The sequence below is a fragment of the Rhinolophus hipposideros genome (genome assembly GCF_964194185.1).
Source record: "Rhinolophus hipposideros genome assembly, chromosome: 23".
NCBI classification, from domain to species: domain Eukaryota; kingdom Metazoa; phylum Chordata; class Mammalia; order Chiroptera; family Rhinolophidae; genus Rhinolophus; species Rhinolophus hipposideros.
Genome location: NC_138069.1, coordinates 44,415,269 through 44,434,153, shown reverse-complemented (window position 1 = coordinate 44,434,153; position 18,885 = coordinate 44,415,269). Strand labels below are relative to the sequence as shown.

Below are 18,885 nucleotides of genomic sequence, written 5' to 3'. Positions count from 1 at the left end.
GCATCAGGTCACCTTGGCGGTGCTGCAAACCCGCGGGGATGAAGCATGCTGCAGCCAAATTCCGGGTCTGGGTGGGGTGGCTTTGGTCTGGAGGAACGGCTCCCCTCCTCCTTGGCGTTTTACTGGGCAGTTTGGACCTTTACGGGGGCAGTTCACCAAAGAAAGACTGACTGCAAACCACACTCCCCGCACTTGACTGTTTTCCATTTGATGACGGATGATATTTAATACCTTCCAGCCTGAGCACACTCTGTGTCTGTAAATACAGAACCCATTTTATTGCTATTTAATAACTATACAACAGCCAGGGCCGGTCCCCGTCTACAGGGCCCAATGTTCCATGAGGGGCTTGTGGGAAAAGCAGCCAAACGGCATAAAACAACAGGCTCCTCAGGATGAAAACACATTCTCACATATGCACACACGTACACACACGTGTACTCGTACATGTAACCTCACATGTGCACACCTGCATGCACAACACGCACGTGTGCACACACACATGCACACACGCTCACCCGTGCACACATATGCACGCATGCGTGCACACACGCACACACATATGCATGCACAACAGTCACACGTGCACACAATCGCATACTCACGCACAGTCACACATACACACCAGTGTGTGCTCATACCCCACTGCCAGACACAAGGGGTGGTGAGGGGACTAATAGGACAGGTGCTCAGGTCGGAGGTGGCAGAGGCCTGAGCTGGACATGCGCAGAGCTGTCTGACCTCTTCTCCCGGGCACGCCGCCCAACCCCCCACCTAGAGATTGTTCTGCCATGAAAAGGCAAATACTAGCTAGGATTTTGCAAATACTAGCTCAGAATTTTCAAATGAACTTTTAATGGGATTATTAGAAAAACGTTAATGAAAACACGGTGATTTAGGGAAAGTGAGCAGTCACTGCTCCTCACTGGATGCGTGCCTGCTTGCTCCAAGCCGCGTCCCATGTATCTGACAGATGTTTACTAGAAAAGAACCTTCATTAGGACAATGAGCCCCCACCAACCACACAGGGCCTAGCAGTGTGAGCACAGGGGCAGTTGGGCTCTCGTTTGAAGAACACGGACTCATTTGGACACTGCTGATAAACCGAGAGGTCGGCCACAAGATGCTGAGTGATGGCGAAATCAGTGGTGGGTTAAGGACCACCGCGCCAGGCAAGCACCGGAAACCCCTGGGCCCCATGGCACGCACAGCGGACACACACGACCCAGCACTCGGTGCCCGGCCCAGCCCGCAGTGGGGGCCGCGCCAGGCACACCTGTGGATACTGCCTCCCTCCAGGGCCAGGGGACCGCCCTCCACAATGACTCGCAGGCCGCAGCCTTTGCAATGCCCCCGCCACTCTGTTCTACACACAGCTTCAGGTGTTGACAAGGGAACCTGCCGTACGTGTTGAGTCTTTGTACGTTTCCTGACCACTAAACAAGTGCATCGCTGTGCTACTGTCTTCATTGGGTTCCTATCATTTTTACTGTGTCACTGATGAAGCTTCTGAGTGACTGTGTAGCATGTGATTTTAGGGACACACGTGTTGCAGCATAGCAGATTTGACGGTAAATGTCTGCTGAGCTAAAACCTCACTTATGTGAATGTCAGTTTACAATTTAAAAACACTTTCGAAGTACCTGCTCCTGTAATCAGCCCTGAGACAGGGTGGCCGTGTGCTTCCTTCTGCAGAGAGGAGTGAAGGTTGACAGAGGCCGGGCAGCAGACGCCATGTACGAAGCGACAGGATTCTGGTTCCCACTCAGGGTTTCTGAGTCCCGGCCCCAGGCTCTTCCTGCCCCAGAGCAGAGAGGTGGAGCGCAGTCCAAGGACCATCACCTCCCGGCCCAGGAGCTCCCTCTTCTCCTGCAGTGAGGCCCACCCTGGCTGAAAACCCAGCAAAAGGACCAGAGTCGCTCACAGATCCAGAGGGCCTCTATGTCCCCAAGAGACCAGGTGGAGACAAACAGGCCTGCAGAGAGGAGGAGGGAGAGGAGCAGGCTGGGTGGCCAAGGGTCCCTGTGGGAGGTACGGGCGCCATCTCCCAGCCAGAGTCAGGGCAGACCCAAGGGCACCAGAGACCTCAATGTCGCTGTCACCTTGAGGACAAGTCAACCACTGCAGGCTTCACCCCGTTGCTAAACCTACACTGCCACGTCGCCACAGCTCTCAGGTGAGCTAACAAGCCAGAAATGATCCACTTTTTGGAAGTGGTTCTCAGGGATACTGAGGGCATGGACCTTGGGCTGCTAGAGGCGACCTGGGCTGAGGTGAAAGCCAGAGCCTGCAGATGGAGGGCACGGGGGCCTCCAAGATTCATTTTTCGAGGACAGAGGACAACTCAGTAGGGGCGGTCAACGGGAGAGAGCAGCCCCATACACCAAAAATGCTGACCTGGCTCTCAGCAGGCCCACTGGGCCCTTCCACCCCAGGCCCACAGCAGACACACCTGAGCCAAGAGCAGCCAGAGGAGCTGGCAGCACCTCGAATATCTCAGATAATCACCAGGAGTGGTTTGGAGACAATTCAAACAGCAGCAGCAAGAGGCTGAGGCTATTTTTAGCCTTAACACTCAAGAGGCTGCCTGGCGGGGAACCATGGCTCTGCGCGTGACCATCAATTTTCACCTGCAGCCAACTTCCTTTCCTTTCAGGATGAAGGTTATTCAAAGATTTGGATTTCTTCGAAATTGAGTTAAAAGAGAACAGGTCTCAACAGCGACGAGGGGGTTTTTGAGAGTAAACAAGACACTGGCCGGCCAGCAGAGCCGGGACCCCCAGGCCGTCCAGGTGCCCTCGGACTGCAGGACGCTCCAGGCCCTGGCACCCAGCTGCGGGCAGGCGAAGGCCACCTGTGCTGGGGGCAGGGCTGGGCCAGGCGCTGCGCCCTGCATGGCATGCTCCTCCCTGCACCCCAGGCTCTTCCAGTAGTGGAAGGCAGAGCCCTGAGTTTGGAGACGGCACCCCTCTTCTAGTCGAGGTCTTGCTCGGGATGTGGCCGGGGTTCCAGGGTGAGCAGTGGCCAGCAAGTGGCCTGCATAGGAAGGGGAGGAGGCACTCGCCAGAGGACTAGATTCAAGGCCGTGCCAACAGCTCACTGAACGAGACAGTATTTTAAAGCAGCATGTCTGAGACTCAAACTGAACATGGGAACCTACCAACAACATATTAACATTGCACAGGAAGATGAGACCCCAGCACTTGCACGTCCCCCTCATCCCTGTCCTGTGGGAGCCCTGCCTGTGGGGTTTCTCAGAGCCGTAAACAAGCCACCTGGCACCGTGATGCGGCAAGCCATGCATGCAGGGTTTCACAGACCCAGTTCACTACAGAAACCTTTCTTCAGGAGGATCTGGAATGACTAGCGTCCTGTGGAAATGGACGTGGCACAGGCTGGCACAGATGTGGGCAGAAAGCGCCTCTGCCAGCCACGTGCCACCAGCACAGGCAGCCACCAGGCTGTGCCCCACACCCCACAGCGGCCAGCCCAGCGGCAGGGCCGACCTCAGAGGAGGAAGAGCCAAAGCGAGATGGCCGGGGTCAAGGGCAAATGCCCAGGGAGCAGTCCAAGAGGACGGCCCGGCCTGTGAGTGCACGAGCAAAGGCAGCAGGCTGGTGGGAGCGGCCCATCTGACACCGGGGCCCAGCGCCTCCCCAGCCCTGGGGGCAGCCAGCCCTCAGGCCTGACGGGCAGGGAGCCCGCGACCCGGGGCTACAGGAAAGCTCAGGGGAGAGGGGGAAATAGTGCAAAGCCTACTCGTACTAGTTTTGTGTGTAAAAACTGTCTTAAATAAACATGCTCATATCTCATCCTTGACCATGGGTCACACATATGCTGGTAAAACCCATACGCACACACTGGCGTGCATATTGTATTTTATTTACAAAGGGGTACACAATCAAGCAAATCTGAGGACATGGCAGGAAAGCGATGACAAGCGATGACAGCCCAGCACTCGGAGCGGAAGGTAACAGCACGGGGAGGCCAGGCTGCACATGGCGCCACCTTCCGGGACTCTGGAGGGGCAGGAACAAGCTCAGAGGGCATCTGAGACCCACACACCAACACAGACCTCCAGGAAGAGGGGCGTCTCCAGCCCCAACACCCCGGGGTGCAGCCGGGCCCCTCCCACCCTGTGCCCCTGCCCCCACCACACTCACCTTCCTGCCCTCTGCCACCTGGAGCTGCAGTTCTTTTAACTCCCATTGTTTCAGGGGAAAGGCAACTAACACCATTTCCAAGTTGCTAATTTTAAGTCACAACACCCAATATAAACACGCCTGTATCCACTACCTTGCCGCAGCACTTCTGATGTGCCCACATCCCTTGGTGGCAGCCAGAGGGGTGGCCACAGGGCTGCCTGTTCCAGGAGCCAGGGGCCAGGGCACAGGGCACCGCACACACACGACACTGCACGACGGTGGGGGAGCCGAGCAGGCAGGATGCTGCCCCGTTCCTCCTGCAGCTCGGGGCCGTCACCCACGTGCCGGGCCTGGGCTTCCTCACCGTGTAAATGAACGTCTGACAGACACTCCCTGAGCGCCTACTGTACGAAATGCCTACTTCACGACGACTGGTGAACAACACAGCAAGGGCCCATGCCCTCAGGAGACACAAAAGGAAGACGACAGGTGAGCCAGAGGTTGGGGAGGGGTGAGTGCGGAGGAACCAGGGCAGGGGAGAGGCATCTGCAAAGGCACCCCTCCCTCGACACCTCTGCACAGCACCTGTCAGAGGGGCACGAGGCGGGCGTGCCAGGAAGACAGGGAGCAGACCGGTGGCCCTGGGTTAGAGGCAGTGCGTTCCAGTTTCAAAGACACGAGTAAGCCCGGGGGCTGTGGTGCGAGGCTCGGGGTCTTACGCCACAGGCGTGGTCAGTTACCTGCGGTGAGCGAAACTGGGCACGGCCAGGGACGGCCTCATAAGCGACTCCGATTTCATTCGCTGTCATGAAACGGGGACAGGGATAATCACTCCCGTTCAAACAGAGCCTCCGAAGGGACTTCACTGGAACTCCTGTGCCCAGACCCGGTGGGGACACTTCTACCAGCTGCGGACGTGATGCCATCTAGGCAACGTTACCCCCCACAGACCACTGGCGGAGGGACCACTGTGCCAACTGCCAGGGCCCCCTGGGCCGTAAATACCTCCCATCCCAGCTCCCCCACGTGCTCTCGGTCCTCCGTGCAGGTACTGCTGGGCCCACCAGCCTTCCACGCACCCCCGAGACTTCTGGAGCCCAGGAGGCCCTGGCAGACGGGGTGAGGGCCGGGCTCTCTTCTGAGAGTGCGTAAAAGTTAGTGGACAATAAAGATGGCTTATCTGAACCCAGCGGAACGCAGCTTCCAAACCTCCCCAGCCAGGGCCAGGAGAGGGAGGCCTGTGGGCGGGTGGGCAGAGGGTGCCAGCGTCTGTCCTCCGAGGGCGGCACACGGGAGGCGCCCCCCATCTTCAGCAGCGGGCCAAGGCAGCCCACAGCTCCTCTCCTCACACCCTATCTTAATAAACATCTCCAATTTGCAAAAGGAGAAAGGCGTTTTGTTTTGATTTCATTACATTTCCAAAATTGCTTTACTCTTCTGGAATTTTTTCTCTGCCACAACCCAATTCCAGCTGCCCCCTCGGTGGAATCACGCAATACTACTAGTGACAAGATTGGCTTTCTAATAACTTTGCAAATGGCATTTTCCCGTAACAAAACAGGTGGGCTTTTTTCTTTTTTTTTTTTTTTTTTTACTTAAATGGATGTAACAGAAATGTCAGCCTAGAAATGTAACCCAAAAGGACAATATGTTAACAATGGAAAAATTAAATTTTAAAGCCGAGAGGGTCCTTCCCATCTGTGGCCAGAGGTGGGCTATCTCACTACCCTGCCCTCTAGACTTGTCTTGGTGGTCAGGCAAAAGCAGAGGGAGGCGTTTTAAATAAGAAAAACGCAGAGTGTGAATCTGAACAAGAGTTTAAAGAATGTGAATATACACATACACACACACAACAGGGGAGTGTGAGCACCAGGGCCAGGAAGGCAGGCTGCAAGCCCAGGACAGAGCGGCTGCTCCTCGGGACGTCTCAAAGTGGCCAGGCTCCCAGATCCAAACTTCAGATGAGAACACCAACTCCACTTTACAGATCGCCACCAAGGAGCAGAGCGGTGTTCCAATCCCAGGTAGGACAGCAGAAGCCAACACCTGCTCCCCCACCCCACCCTTAACTGGGCGACCAGGACAGAGTTTGAGAGAAGGATGGAGAAGGAGGAAGCCGTGAGAAGACCCTGCCTTCCAGGAGCCAGTACCCTGGGCAAGGCGGCAGGTGGAGCGGGCATGGCAGGGCCTGGCACGCAGACAGCACTTAGCGTGCACAGGTGTCCCCCTTCCAAAAGCCCCATGGCAGGCATGGCACTCGGCTTTTACAAAACAACCCCTTTTTGTTAACCAAAAGAAATCTGATGAGGATTTTCACTTTTACAAAAAAAGGTCAAAAAGCGAAAATTGTGTTCAGCATTTGTTCTGCAATGAGTGTTACAGAGGCAGCGTGCACCCCAACAACAACAGTGGCCCCACCAAGCTCCCCCGGGAAGCACAGCAGGTCCTCAAATGAGGTCATTTTGTGCACTGTCATCTCGTTGTGACGATGACATGCTACTTATACCAAGTGGCCTGTAGGGAAACGGGCTTCGGGATCTGTTTCTCGTAAATCGCAGGCCCCACGGAGGACGTGAAGTGAGGCCTTCCTGTGCACTGGGCGTCTCAGCGTCAGGCCGCCAGAGCTCTGAGCTGTGTCAGGAGCCTCGGGCTTTATGTCGATGGACTCTGTGCAGCCGGCTGCAAGATGAGCCCTAAAGTATCAGACACCCTAAGAGAGCTCCTACGGGTGTTAACACTTAGGATAAAACTGGACGTAATCAAGCGTTTCAATCATGGTAAACGAAATGAAGACGTCATGTGTGTGTTCAATGTTGAGTCTGGGAATGCTCAAAAAATTTGCCATATAAATTAATGATAATTGCTTCTTTGCTTTTGCTGTTCGGGCTTATGAAAAGTTTCACTGGAATGCTCTACTTTCCGACAGCAGAGGAGACCTGTGTTTATTTAAAAACGAGTCAATAAACAAACAGAACACACCAGAACCTGTGTTCCCTGGGGGCTGAGAGGAAGCAGAGGTGACAGGGCTGCAGCCATCAGAGGGGGGCAGGGTGTGAACAAGTACAGGGCTGGGGCCGACGAGCAGCAAGGCCACCCGCCCATCAGTCACCTGGAGCAGCGCTGTGAGGATGGACGTGACCCCACACAGCGCCCTGTCCAGGCTGCGGCCCAGGCCTGGGACCGGTCCCTGTTCCGTCTCTGAAACGAGACAGACTCTGTGGGTGGACGTGGCAGCGAGGACACAGCCTGGGAGCCGCTCAGACAGGCAGGAGCTGAGGCGCCATCAGGACTTCTGACTCCAGGTCCACATTTACTCCAGGCGCACGGTAATGCAGCTGCCCTAAAAGGTCTACACGGAGCGGGCAGGGTGCGGTCAGACCAGGGCCATGGCCCTAGACACAGCTCTCCTGCGGGGCTCTCGACTCCAACATGGAGAGTGTGGGGCAGTGACGCACACACTCAGCGGGGCTCACATCAGTGCCACCTCGTGCTGCTCCTCTGGGCTTACTGCCGTATCTCCATGGCCGCTCTGCGAAGCGCCGGCCCAGGCTGGGAGACGCGCTCACCACCAGTGCCCGAGCCCTGGGGTGGCGGGGGGTTCTCTTAAGTCTGCCTCGAGCCACCTGTGCATAGCAGGCTGCACTGCGAGGCCAGGCCAGGCATCAGACACGGGGGGGAGGGGTGCAATGAAGGCCAGGGTTCCCCAGGAGGAGGCCCGGTCACGGTCAGGCCTGAGCTAAAGCCAGCTGTTGGAGCCCCTAGGCCACCTCAAGTCGGAGGGATGGAAGAGTCAAGTTTAGCTCAGCACACCTTGGCAGGACCCCCAAGAACACGGGTCCAGGACATCACAAAGGGCTCACTTTGTGGTTTGTATGAGAAACCCTGAGAGTGCGGTCCCCAAGGAGGAGGAGAGGCAGGCTCAGAGTGCTGTGGCTCCTTCTCATAAGTGGGGCAGCTTCAGTTCAGCAGGGACAGGAAGACTGAAAAGTGATGGAGGCCCCCAAAGACCTGCACACCCAGGTGCACCCTGCCCACCTGCAAACATCACCAGGTAGAGGTAACCACACGCGAGGCTGGATTCAGACTGGGGGTGGAAGTGGGGGTGGGGGCAGAGCACGAAAACAACAGATAAAACCCACGTGTCCACTCCACCCTTACCAGCTGTGCGGCCCCGGCCAGTCTCCACGGCGCTCTCAGCCCTCGATGTGCGGAGCTGGAAGCAGGGCCATGGTGCCCAGCCTCCCCGCCTCGCTGGGAGGCAAGCAGGCAGGAGTGAGAAAGCGCTCTGAGCAAGCTAGACGCCTACACAGGGCTGCTTTCCTCAGAAGACAGAGCAGGTAAAGAGCTTTTAAGTATTTCCTCCAGTGCTACCTGAGACCACACATTTTCCGCATTAAAAAGAAGGCATACAAGAGAAATCCTTTTAATAAAATAAGGAAACTCACAGACTCTAAGGAAGGATGTAAGAGAAGGAACACAAGTGACCAAAAGCAGCTGGTGGGATTTACGATCTTTCATACGAGAAACAGACATAGTCTGCTTTTCTCACAGGTAAGAGGCCTCGAGGTGGGGCCGTCAGCAACATGCCAGTGCTTAGGCCTGGGTGGGGGGCACTGCCAGCTGCAGGTTCACGCTGGGCTGGGGAGGGGGCAGGAGCAACAGAGAGCTGCTGCTGAGAGCAGTCACAACCACAGCGCAGTGACCGGGGACTCCCAGGGGTTGGCGCCGTGCTGCTTGAGACCGGCTCACAGCCCAGAGCTCCCACACACGGAGCTCTTGCCTGCACAGCACTGGTCCCGTTGTCGGGGGGGGCCCCACCTAACAGTCACCCAGGGAAAAGCAGAGTCCCACTGAACACACGCCAGCTCCCAGAGGACACGAGCGGAGATGACACCAGTGGAGGTGACACTAGCCGAGGACTCTGGTACCTGTGCTCCGACTTCAGCGTCACTGATCCCTTGCTCTCTGGGTCTCAGGTCCTGCTCTGTAAAACAGAGGTGCCCACCCCAGGGATCTGTCACACTGAGGAAGGAAAGTGTCACACAAGGGAGGGCACAACTCACTACAGGGTGGCCGGGCTGAAGGTATTCAGAGCTGGGGACACCCTCACTGTGCGAGCCCCGTACTTAGAGTAGAAACGTGTGCGCACAGAACCTGCACACACCTTACAGCAGCCTTTCTCAAACCTGCCAAGATGAGGAAGCTACTTAGATGTCCAGTGGGTGATGGGTAAGCAAAGTGTGGTCCATCCGACAGGGGAATATTACTCAGTGCTGAAAAGAGATGAGCTGTCAGCCATGAAAGACGTGGAGAAGCCCTGAAAACACATCCCTAAAGTGGAAGAAGCCATTCTTAACAGGTTACACGCTGTCTGATTCCAATGCTATGACACTCTTAGAGAAGACAAAACTCTGGGGACAGTACAAGATCAATGGTTGCAGGGGTTGGGGGAGGGGTGAGCAGGCAGATCAGAGAGGGGGTTTGGGGCAGTGACACTGCTCTGTGTGACCCTGTAACGGGCAGAGCCCACACACGGGACAATAGAGTGAAGCCTCGTGTCAGGTCTGGACTTCAGTGAACACACGCAGCCCAACGTCGCCGTCCCCGCAGGGCATGTCACTTGAGATCAGGAAGGAACGGAGGGCTCTCAGAGCAGTCTTCTCTTGTATTACGGACAAAAGTGATGCCCAGCAGATGTCCCACCTGCTGGCAGGCTCTGACCACCACGAGGGTCGGCAGAGAACAGCAGAGACGTGGCCCGCCCTTGCTCCGAGCCTGAGCCGCCCTGCCGCCAAGACGCTGACCCTGAGCCGCTGGACGAGCCTGCGCAGAAGGGGCCACGTGAGGGCAGCCCACCCTCACACAGTGGCTACATGCTCACAGGTAATTTTTTAAAGCTCTCAGGTGAATCTGAGGAACATAAACACTAGTGCCCAGCAGAGCCCCTCTGCCAGGAAAGGATGGAGACTCTAGGCGGCATGCTGGGGCAACAGCCCCAGGCAGGGAGCAAGTCCTGGCGGAGTCCCTGGAGAACAGGCCCTGCAGCCCAAGGACGGCTGCCCGGTGGGGCTCACAGGAGCCCATGGGTCCTGGGCAAACCAGGTGGACAGCGGCTGTCTCCCAGGACATCTCTTGGAGACGTGGCAGGAAGAGCTCTGAAGTCCTCTGACAGAGCCCCTTGTACTTCCTGCTCCTACTTCCCAAAAGTCCATCTTCTGTCCATGTATTCGATGGCTTCTTATGTAGCTAAAGCCACTTCCCCCGACCGGTCTCAATCTGCTCTTTACGCTCCTCAGAGACCTCTATCAGAACTGTGCATTGCAGATAAGGTGGCCAATGGCCCCATGTTGCTGCACTGTCCCCAGGAGAGGAAGCGGTGTCCATCTCGGGCCATCTTGTCCCTTCACACTGTAGGATGACCCCGTGTTGCTTAGAGTTCTCTCTTTGCAGAGGATTTCTCAGGGTGTGAGTATATCGATCCTCCTAGCAGGCCAGGACGATGTAAATGGAGAGACAATTATGATCACCCCCAATTTCCAGGGAAGGGGCCGTAGATTACTTTGCTCTGGCCCAACATGCTCCCAGAACTCAGCACCCAGATCTCCTTCCCAAGCTGTGGACAGTGCGACCTCTCGTCCCCCCACGCAGGGACCGACCAAGGGCGGGGTGTCACCACGACCAAACCACACGCTCTGACCCTCGCAGTACGAAGGACCAGTGACCTGTGTCCTTCTCCAAGGCCCACTCCACTCTGGAACTGTGGGGGTGGGGTGGGTGGAAGGGCAAGGGAAGCTTCCCCTTTCATTAAAAACTTTTTCATGCCCAAAGTTAGCTTTTACTGCACAGGTGCTAAAATACAAGGTTCTGTAACCACAGTGCAATATTAGGGCACACGGGAAATAGCTCATTTCAAATAAGAAAATGGTTTGTGTTCACCCAGTTATGGAAGCCAATTTTCAATTGCTTAAAATAGTCCTGGTATTTTACCAAGGTAATTATACTCTTAGCTATCAGTAACAATTAAACCCTTAGACGGGAGCCGCCTAATAAGGTCTCAAAATAAAACTGCACGTTCCATGCACTGTGCACCGAAATGTCAAGCACAACAGCAGGGCCTCGGGGGCCCGGCCCCCAGCCTCAGTGCAGGGTGGGGGCGCCACCCTCGCCACCCACCCAGAGAGCCAGGCGACTGCGGAGGCCTGACAGCCGCCCCCCTGGGGTGCCTGGACGAGGAGGTGCTGCTCAACCACAAGCAGGCACAGCAGGCTCACGGGCACGGGCCGTACACGTGGCACTGACCAGGACGCAGCAGCTCGCCGCCCTCCACACACCAGCCTGACGAGGAGCTTCACCATGCCAGCTGGCAAGATGGGCCCCAAGTGCCAGACCCAGGCTGTGCGGGCGATTGGTATTGGTCCGTCCCAGGCACAGCTCCACGCGACAGTCGGTAAAATAAGCAGTCAACACCCACCGTCTGCGTAAGTCACACACTGGCCTGAGCAGGGCAGGACGGGGTGAGGGCGGAATTGGGACAGAAAGAGCCATCTGCTTCCAACGTGCTGGGCCTAGACGGCAAGAGTGGAAATTTCCTGCTTGGGAGCCCAGAGCAGTGAACCTCAAGGACAGAAAATACCCAAGAAGGAAGCAGGCAACACCTCACAAATATCAGACACGCAGTCTGGACCAGCTTCAGCTGGGAGGGATTTCTAACCAAGACGGGGGTCTGAACGTCCATGTTATCTCGAACCAACGTCATCCTATAAAGCGAGTAGGGGTGCCGGCTGATGGCTGCAGGCCAGGCCAGCCCGCAAAGCACGCTGCAGAGGGCAGCGCAACCCTGCCAAAGGGCCATATGCAAACAAACATCCCACATTTTTCCTTACCTGTTGATAGTCAAGGGCCCAATCTCCCCAGGGCTACTTCCCCATGGTAAACATGAGGATGAACCTGAATTCCATATCGTGATTGTTTCTCTGAGAACTATGCTTAAGCAAAACTAGTATTACTACCACTTCCAAAACAAACAAAAACATAAGAACACTTTTTTTGGTCCACAGGGTGGTTTATAAATGTGAACACTTCACATAAACATCCAAACTGAGGGCCTCCCTTAAAAACTCAGAAGAGTCTGGAGGACGACTTAGGAAAAGGAAAGGAAAAGGAGCGAAGAACCATGGCCACTGTGGTTGCTGTTGGCAGTGGTCTAGGGAGGAAAAAGTTGACCCTCTTCGTAAGGGCTACTGTCTGCCTGCCAAATCCCGGAAATCACGCGGTGCTGTGGAGAAGTTGTTCACAACATAAACAGGTAACCAGCACTGAGGACCTGCTTACTCCAATGGAAAATCCTTATAAGAAACCTCTTAACAAGTGGATCTTATGTGGAAAACGTGTAGATTATAAGAATGTGCAGCTTTTGTCCCAGTTTATTTCTCCATTTACTGGATGCATTTATGGAAGGCACCTAACAGATCTTTGTGGGAAGAAATAAAAAGAAATCACAAAAGCAATTAAGAGAGCTCACATAATGGGTTTTATGCCAGTTACATACAAGGATCCTGTGTATCTCAAAGACCCTAAAGTTTGTAACATCAGATATCGGGAGTAAATTATCTAATGTTATCAATAAACTTATTTTTACAAAAAAAAAAAGAAACCTCAGAAGAGTCCAATGGGACCAGGGCGCTGGAGTCTAAGAGGCGCTGCCCCTTTCGGGGGGCACACACCCTTCGAGTCCCCCAGGGCCTTGCAGGAGGCCAGTGCCCGCACCCATGCTGTGGGCCCAGGTGTCTCGGCCTCCACAACGCTGCCCATCCTGACCACTCATGGGAGGGAGGCCAGTAATGACACAGGAACGGGGCTTTGCAGGTGAAATTGAGGTTGCGGACCTTAAAACAGGAGGTTACCCTTGGCTGTCCAGGCAGTCTGTGGCATGGCCTAGCTGTGTAGAGCAGAGAACTTTCTCCAGCAGAGCCAGACAGATGGGCAAAAGGAGAAGGTGGGGAGATCGGAAGCGTGAGAGGGTCCCGATCCACAGCTGCTGGACGGGCCCCTTGGAAGGCATGAGAAAGAACGTGGGCAGACTCCAGAAGCAAGGAGAGCCAGCAAGATAAATAGCACTGGATGGAAACCAAAGTGTAAAATAAATACCCATGAGTCCATTGATAAAAATGAATGACGAATAAATAAACAGGGGGAAGGGCTAAACTCCTGCCAGGAGAGTGCCAGCAGTAGACGTAGATGCGTCTCAGGATGGGCCTGCCCGACCGCAGGGCAGCTCCGTGCCCCGTGCGTGGAGGGGCCTCCCCCTGTGCTCTCACTCTGGTTTCCACCGAGCCTCGCGAGCACTGTCCAAATGGGAGCCCAGCAGGCTCAGGCACCAGGCAACGTCAGTGTGGGACGTCACAGCACACTCAGACGAGTCGCCCAGCTCACCCACCTTGAGCCTTTTGTTCTTAGATGGAAAGATGGAGGCCCGGAGAGACCCAGCAACCTTTCTAAGGTCACGCAGAAAGTTCCTCGTGCTTGTCATGCTGGGAAAGCTCTGCTTCCCACTGCAGGGACCACAGCCCACCATCCGTCTCTCGCCCACGGAACATCAAGCACAGATGCCCCACTGGACCCCTGGCCCTGAGCGCCTCCGTCTGACCAGGAGGCTTTGCAGGCGGGCACCCTGCACCACCTCGAGCTGCCTGCAAGCTGGGCCCCCAGCAACAGGCTGCTGAGCTCGTCTCCTCGCTCTCTCCTGTTTCCGCGTGTCTCACCGTCAGCACCTTGCCCGTCCTCTAGCCATGGCTGTCCACCAGCAAGGCCGAGTTCTCCACGCACCTTCCGTGAACAGTGAACGCGCAGGTCTCAGCTTGACCAACAGCCCTTGCAAACCTCCTTCCATGTAATGAGCACTCTGCACGCTGCTGTCCCGGCTGGCAAGCACACGTGTGGCTTTCTCTCTCCTGCCTGCCAACCCGCCAGACTATATATTCCATCAGGGCCTCACACATCTGCACAGCGGCCCTTCGCGTCCACCAATGGGGCAGATCCACAGCCAAGGTGGGGGACAAGAGAAGAGCAGGGAGGCCCTACACAGGTGGGTCCGCGTGACCAAGCAGAGCTGACCACGCAGAGGACTGTGCCTCTTCTGTGCTGGGGGCAGCGGGGGACACTGCTGGAGTGTCTGTCGTGTGGGGCCACCTGCCAGCCACTGTCGGGCAGCGCCTGAGGCCTGTGTGGACAGGGCGGCCCTGGGCCGTGGCCCGAGTGACGCCCAGGCCCATGGGAGGCCTTGGCTAAGGGCGCGTGGCACAGCCAGGACTGCGCCGGAGGAGACACACAACAGCGGCCTGAGCAGCTGACACCTGACAGTTTCTTACAGCCCCATCATTGGAGGCCTCAGCGTCCAGAGCCTAGGTCTTCACCAGAAACGACCAAGAGCAGGCGAATACTTGTCAGACAGCGTCCTTCCCTGGGGTGGGGGCACCCTGCAGCCCCGCAGCCTCGGCCCGGGCAGGGCGGGGGGCTCTGCCCAGAGGCCGACACCCACCCTTGCCTAGGAAGCAGCGGGCACAGATCCGGGCTTGTGCTTTGCTCGCCTTCTGAAACCTCAGTGTCCATGGCAGCATTTTAAATAACGCTCTCTCACAGAGAACCTGAATGCACGCTCCAGTGAACTCTGCTTATGGAGCCGACATCAGCGCCTCTTCAGGCCCAGACCCGTTAGCGAGTCCCGGCCGCACAGACCAGGCCGGAACAAGAACGAGCCTGCCCAGTGCATCTGCACACTGGTGACGTTTCCAGACCAAGCCCGGTCACATACCCACAGTTTACCTGCACCTACTGGGCGCTGAAGGAAGGAAAGGCACCCCCAGGACAGCACACTGGGGTCTGGGCACTGTGTAGGAAGGCACTGCCCTCAGCCCAGCAGGCTCACCCAGGCTGGACACGTCTCTGGGGCACGTCAGAGCCCCCCTGGCAACCAGAACACACGCCTGACTAAACCGCCACGACCGACCTGGGGAGGAGCGTGCACGCTGACCTGCGCCGCCTCACCCTGACCCAGAGGTGAGGCCCAGCTGGTGAGTGGTGACAGTGCACGTGGTTTGGTGGGGGGGGGGGCCGGGAGGGAGACGATGAGGGCTGCAGGCGGGGGTGTGACGGGCGCTGCTGACCTGGACAGAGCACACGCGGCCGCCCGCCCGAGCCCGTACCTTCGTCAGCAGCAGGACCCGCTTCTGAAGCCTGCGGGCCAGGGCCTCGTGCGTCTCGCGCCTCCTCCGCTCCTCCAGCAGCTGGGTGCCGAGCTGGCGGGCCTCCTCCTGGAGCTGCTGCCTGACCTTGTCCAGCTCTCTGGCACTGTGGGGAAAGGGAACAGGTCAGAGTGAGGCCTGGCCCACAGGACCGCACCCCCGCGACGGACCCACTCAGATCCCAAAACAGAGCCACACGTGCAGCCAGCTCGCTGTCATTTCCTCTCTTCTGAATAGCTACTCAGGGCCATTCAGGAGTCTGCGTTTCAAACAGACCCCAGGCCGATCGGCGCTGCAGGCAGCAGGGCGGACGTGTGGCTGGACACACAATAGGGAAGATTGTGGGGATGGTTCTGCTGAATGAGCTCCATTACCAGAGCCCACGCTCCCCAGTCAGCCGGCAGGTGTGCAGCTCGCTGGGGAGGGGGTGGAACCCCAGCCCCGCCTGTTCTGCCAACGCCCTGCAAAGCCAGACCCCAGCCAGCGCTCTGACACAGACCCCGGGCACCGCAGGCAGGCTCCGCCGAGAGGCCAGGCTCCATGAGGCCGCTCCTGCCAACCCCCGGCCGGGTGACCTTCTCCTGGAGTCTGCTCTTAAGTATCCTGCCTCTACGCTCGCAGCGCCCCTCAGCTCACGCACCCATGCACCCGCGTGACCACACAGCTTCTGCTCCAGCCGTCCCTCCAGACCCAGATGAGGAGGGACACGTGATTTAGAGGCTTCTCGAGCTCCTGGACAGCCACAGGCTGACCCCCAGCCTCTGGGCCAGGAAGTGAAGTACCTTCCGAGTTTGGTGTTGACTCTTTTGCCCAAAATGCCATCGGCCATTCACAGCCAGCCCAGAGTTTTCCTCGGTGCCCGCTCGTTCCTATACATCTCCGGGAGCCAGCCCCAGAGCCACGGCAAGCAGCAGCCACCGTGCGATTCTAATGGGGAGAATCGAGGGACCCCCGACTCTCCGCGCCCACAATTGTGCCTCAGCACATGGGCAGGAGAGCTCCCAGGAGGGATCTTGTCGATGGACCAAGACGGAAGCCATCCAGGGAGCCAAGTGCGCTGAGGGCACGTGGGGCAGGGCAACTCCAAGTGTGGGCAGAAAACACAGTGATCACGCTGTTTCTTTTAGAGAAAACCTCTTCCCAAAGGAAATCTTTAAAACCCCAAAAGAATAAAACAGAAACAGAGTATTATGAGGGTGACATTATAAGGTGACATTTGTAATGTTTACTCAAGGTGAGGATCCACGATGACAGTGACACTGTTTTGAAAATACAGAAGTGTGCGGTGAGGGGTTATGGGTGACACCTGCCGTTTCATGTCACACTTGGTATCCAATTACTCTTTGTTGCTTTGATTACACGATTTCAAGAAAAGCTTAATTCACAGGGATGGCAGGTAATGCTTTCTTTGGAGGTGGTCTCCACTGAGCTAATGTTTTCTATTCCACATCTGAGTATGAGAGGGTTTTATTATAACTGAGTATAATTCTTTAAACAGCTGAGTATAATTTGAAACTAAATGGGAATTACACATGTACAGAACTTTAAAAGCAACTGGATAGAGCACCCCAGATCTGGGCCAGCCCAGCCGGGCCCCTTGCACAGGCGACAGGGTCCCACGGGAACAGAACCGACATTGTCATCTCCAGGGCCTGGCCCTTTGGTTTCAATGCAGCCATCTTGGAAAGTCTCACGTTAATTTTCATCCAATGGTACTGCTGGTCAACCACACCTGCCACCTCTAGGTACTTCATAACCAAAACATAAAAGCAAATACTCGTCTGAAACAGACATATTAAGAGGCGATTTGGAGTTCTAGCTCAATTCAATACCATTCATAGGCCAATTTAATAACCAGGGACTGGCAGTGCGTCCGGTGGGAAGCTGCTCCCACGTCACCTGAATGAGGAGGGTGCTCGTGCACACAGAGGCCAGTGGGTGGCCAGTGCTGCTTTGGATGGAGGACTGCATCAGGCCTGGCCAGGCTCGGGGGGATGGCTGCTCGAAGCACAAGGGTGCTGGGTGGGGACAACCTTGGAGAGACTGACAAACCCCAAGCCCCACAGTCTGGGGTGCACGATGCCCTCATATCCACATGGGGTCACACTGGAGAACTCTCGATCGGGACAGGTATAAGCTCACACGCCACAGGGTAACTGTCCACCTGTGGAGAGACCAAACTCCTGCTTCCCGGGGCCACGTCTGGGCAGAGGACACCTGCACCCTCGTCTGCTGGCTCGGAAACACACGTGGCCTCAGGCCCTCAGGGCGGGGGAGCCAGGCACTCGAGCGCCCGGCCCAGTCCTACAACATCATAGAAACAAATGTGTTCACTGCAGGACGCAGCCCAGTCACAGTCCAGTGGCGTCCCAGGAAGAAGGCCAACCAAGCCTGTCAGGACTTCCGGGCTGGGCCCAGCTTGGCAAAGCCAAGCCGGCTAGGAAGAAAACACGCCTCTCCCAGAGGCACATTCTTCCTGTGCAGTCGGGACGGGAAGGAACAAAGCTGGAGGACACAGGGCCCTGGAGACTCTGGGTACCAGCGCGCCGGCACTGGGCGGGCAGCGCTGCTGCAGCCCCAGCCTGAGTGTCCCCGCTAGGCGTCATCTGCGTTCCCAAGGCCTGCCACACAGCCTGATGGTTTCATCAGCACTCAATTTTTTAAAAGATGGAACAAGACTTAAAAATCCAACGTGAGCATATGATAGAGTGCCGTCAGGACCCACAGTAGCCGAGGCCTACACGTTCAGCTTCCCATTCCATTGCTCACACAACACTCCCCGAGTCCCAGCGGACACTTCTCCAGGCCCTGGGGAAACGGCAGGGATCAGTACCTCGCAAGCCTGGCCTCACAGGGCATGTACCCGAGGCAAAGAAACCACACACACCATGTGAACAGAGGGACACTAATAGGAAGTGTCGGAAACCAGGTGGAAGTCGTAGCGGGGAGCTGAACCGGGAGAGAGAACCAAGACAGCAAAGAGGCAGCACCTCAGGGAGCAGCTGCGACTGCAGGGCTATGGGAACCAGGAGGCTGAAATCACGGAATCAGAGAACTGAACTGAGACGGGAAAACTGCAAAAGGCTCAGCTGCTGTGGGCGCGACACGCACTTCTCAGGCGCCACTCCCAGGAAAGGAAGTGCTTCCTTCTGCTTCCAGGAGCACGGCCCTTCCTGGCTGCCAGCTCTGCGGTCTCTCCTCAGGCCCCCACTGGACAGGCCACACGAGGCCGCTAGCTGGAAACCGCGTGGGAGGGGGACACTGCAGGGACCAGGCAGAAGACGGACGGGAGGATAACTGAACGTAGGCTTGATCCCTGTGAGAGCTGCAGCGGGAAGAACGCAGGCGCAGGGCCCCAGGGCAGGGCGAGCACCAGCCGATCTCGCGGGTTCACGTGGGATCCCCACAGAAGGCTGTCGCTGGCAGAAGGGCAGAGGAGATGCATCTGCTCCCCTGGGGAAAGAGGTAGGCAGCCCGCAGAGGCTGGCAGACGGGCAGGC

At 56.7% G+C, this 18,885-nt stretch overlaps 1 protein-coding gene and 1 pseudogene across 4 annotated transcripts in view; one reads left to right on the top strand and one right to left on the bottom strand.

Moving 5' to 3' along the window:
• The window catches only part of MAD1L1 (mitotic arrest deficient 1 like 1), a 281,851-nt gene that overhangs the window by 154,374 nt on the left and 108,592 nt on the right, over nt 1-18,885 (bottom strand). For 2 of the 3 annotated variants that reach the window (XM_081036037.1, XM_081036036.1), the window contains exon 10: nt 15,347-15,491. In XM_081036037.1, the coding sequence (XP_080892163.1) occupies nt 15,347-15,491 (145 nt within the window). Of the gene's footprint in view, nt 1-15,346; nt 15,524-18,885 lie in introns of all 3 variants that reach the window. The other variant, XM_081036038.1, reaches the window with a different exon arrangement.
• On the top strand, nt 12,285-12,750 carry LOC308491888 (small ribosomal subunit protein bS18m-like; annotated as a pseudogene). The gene has a single exon. The product of its transcript is annotated as a small ribosomal subunit protein bS18m-like (transcript).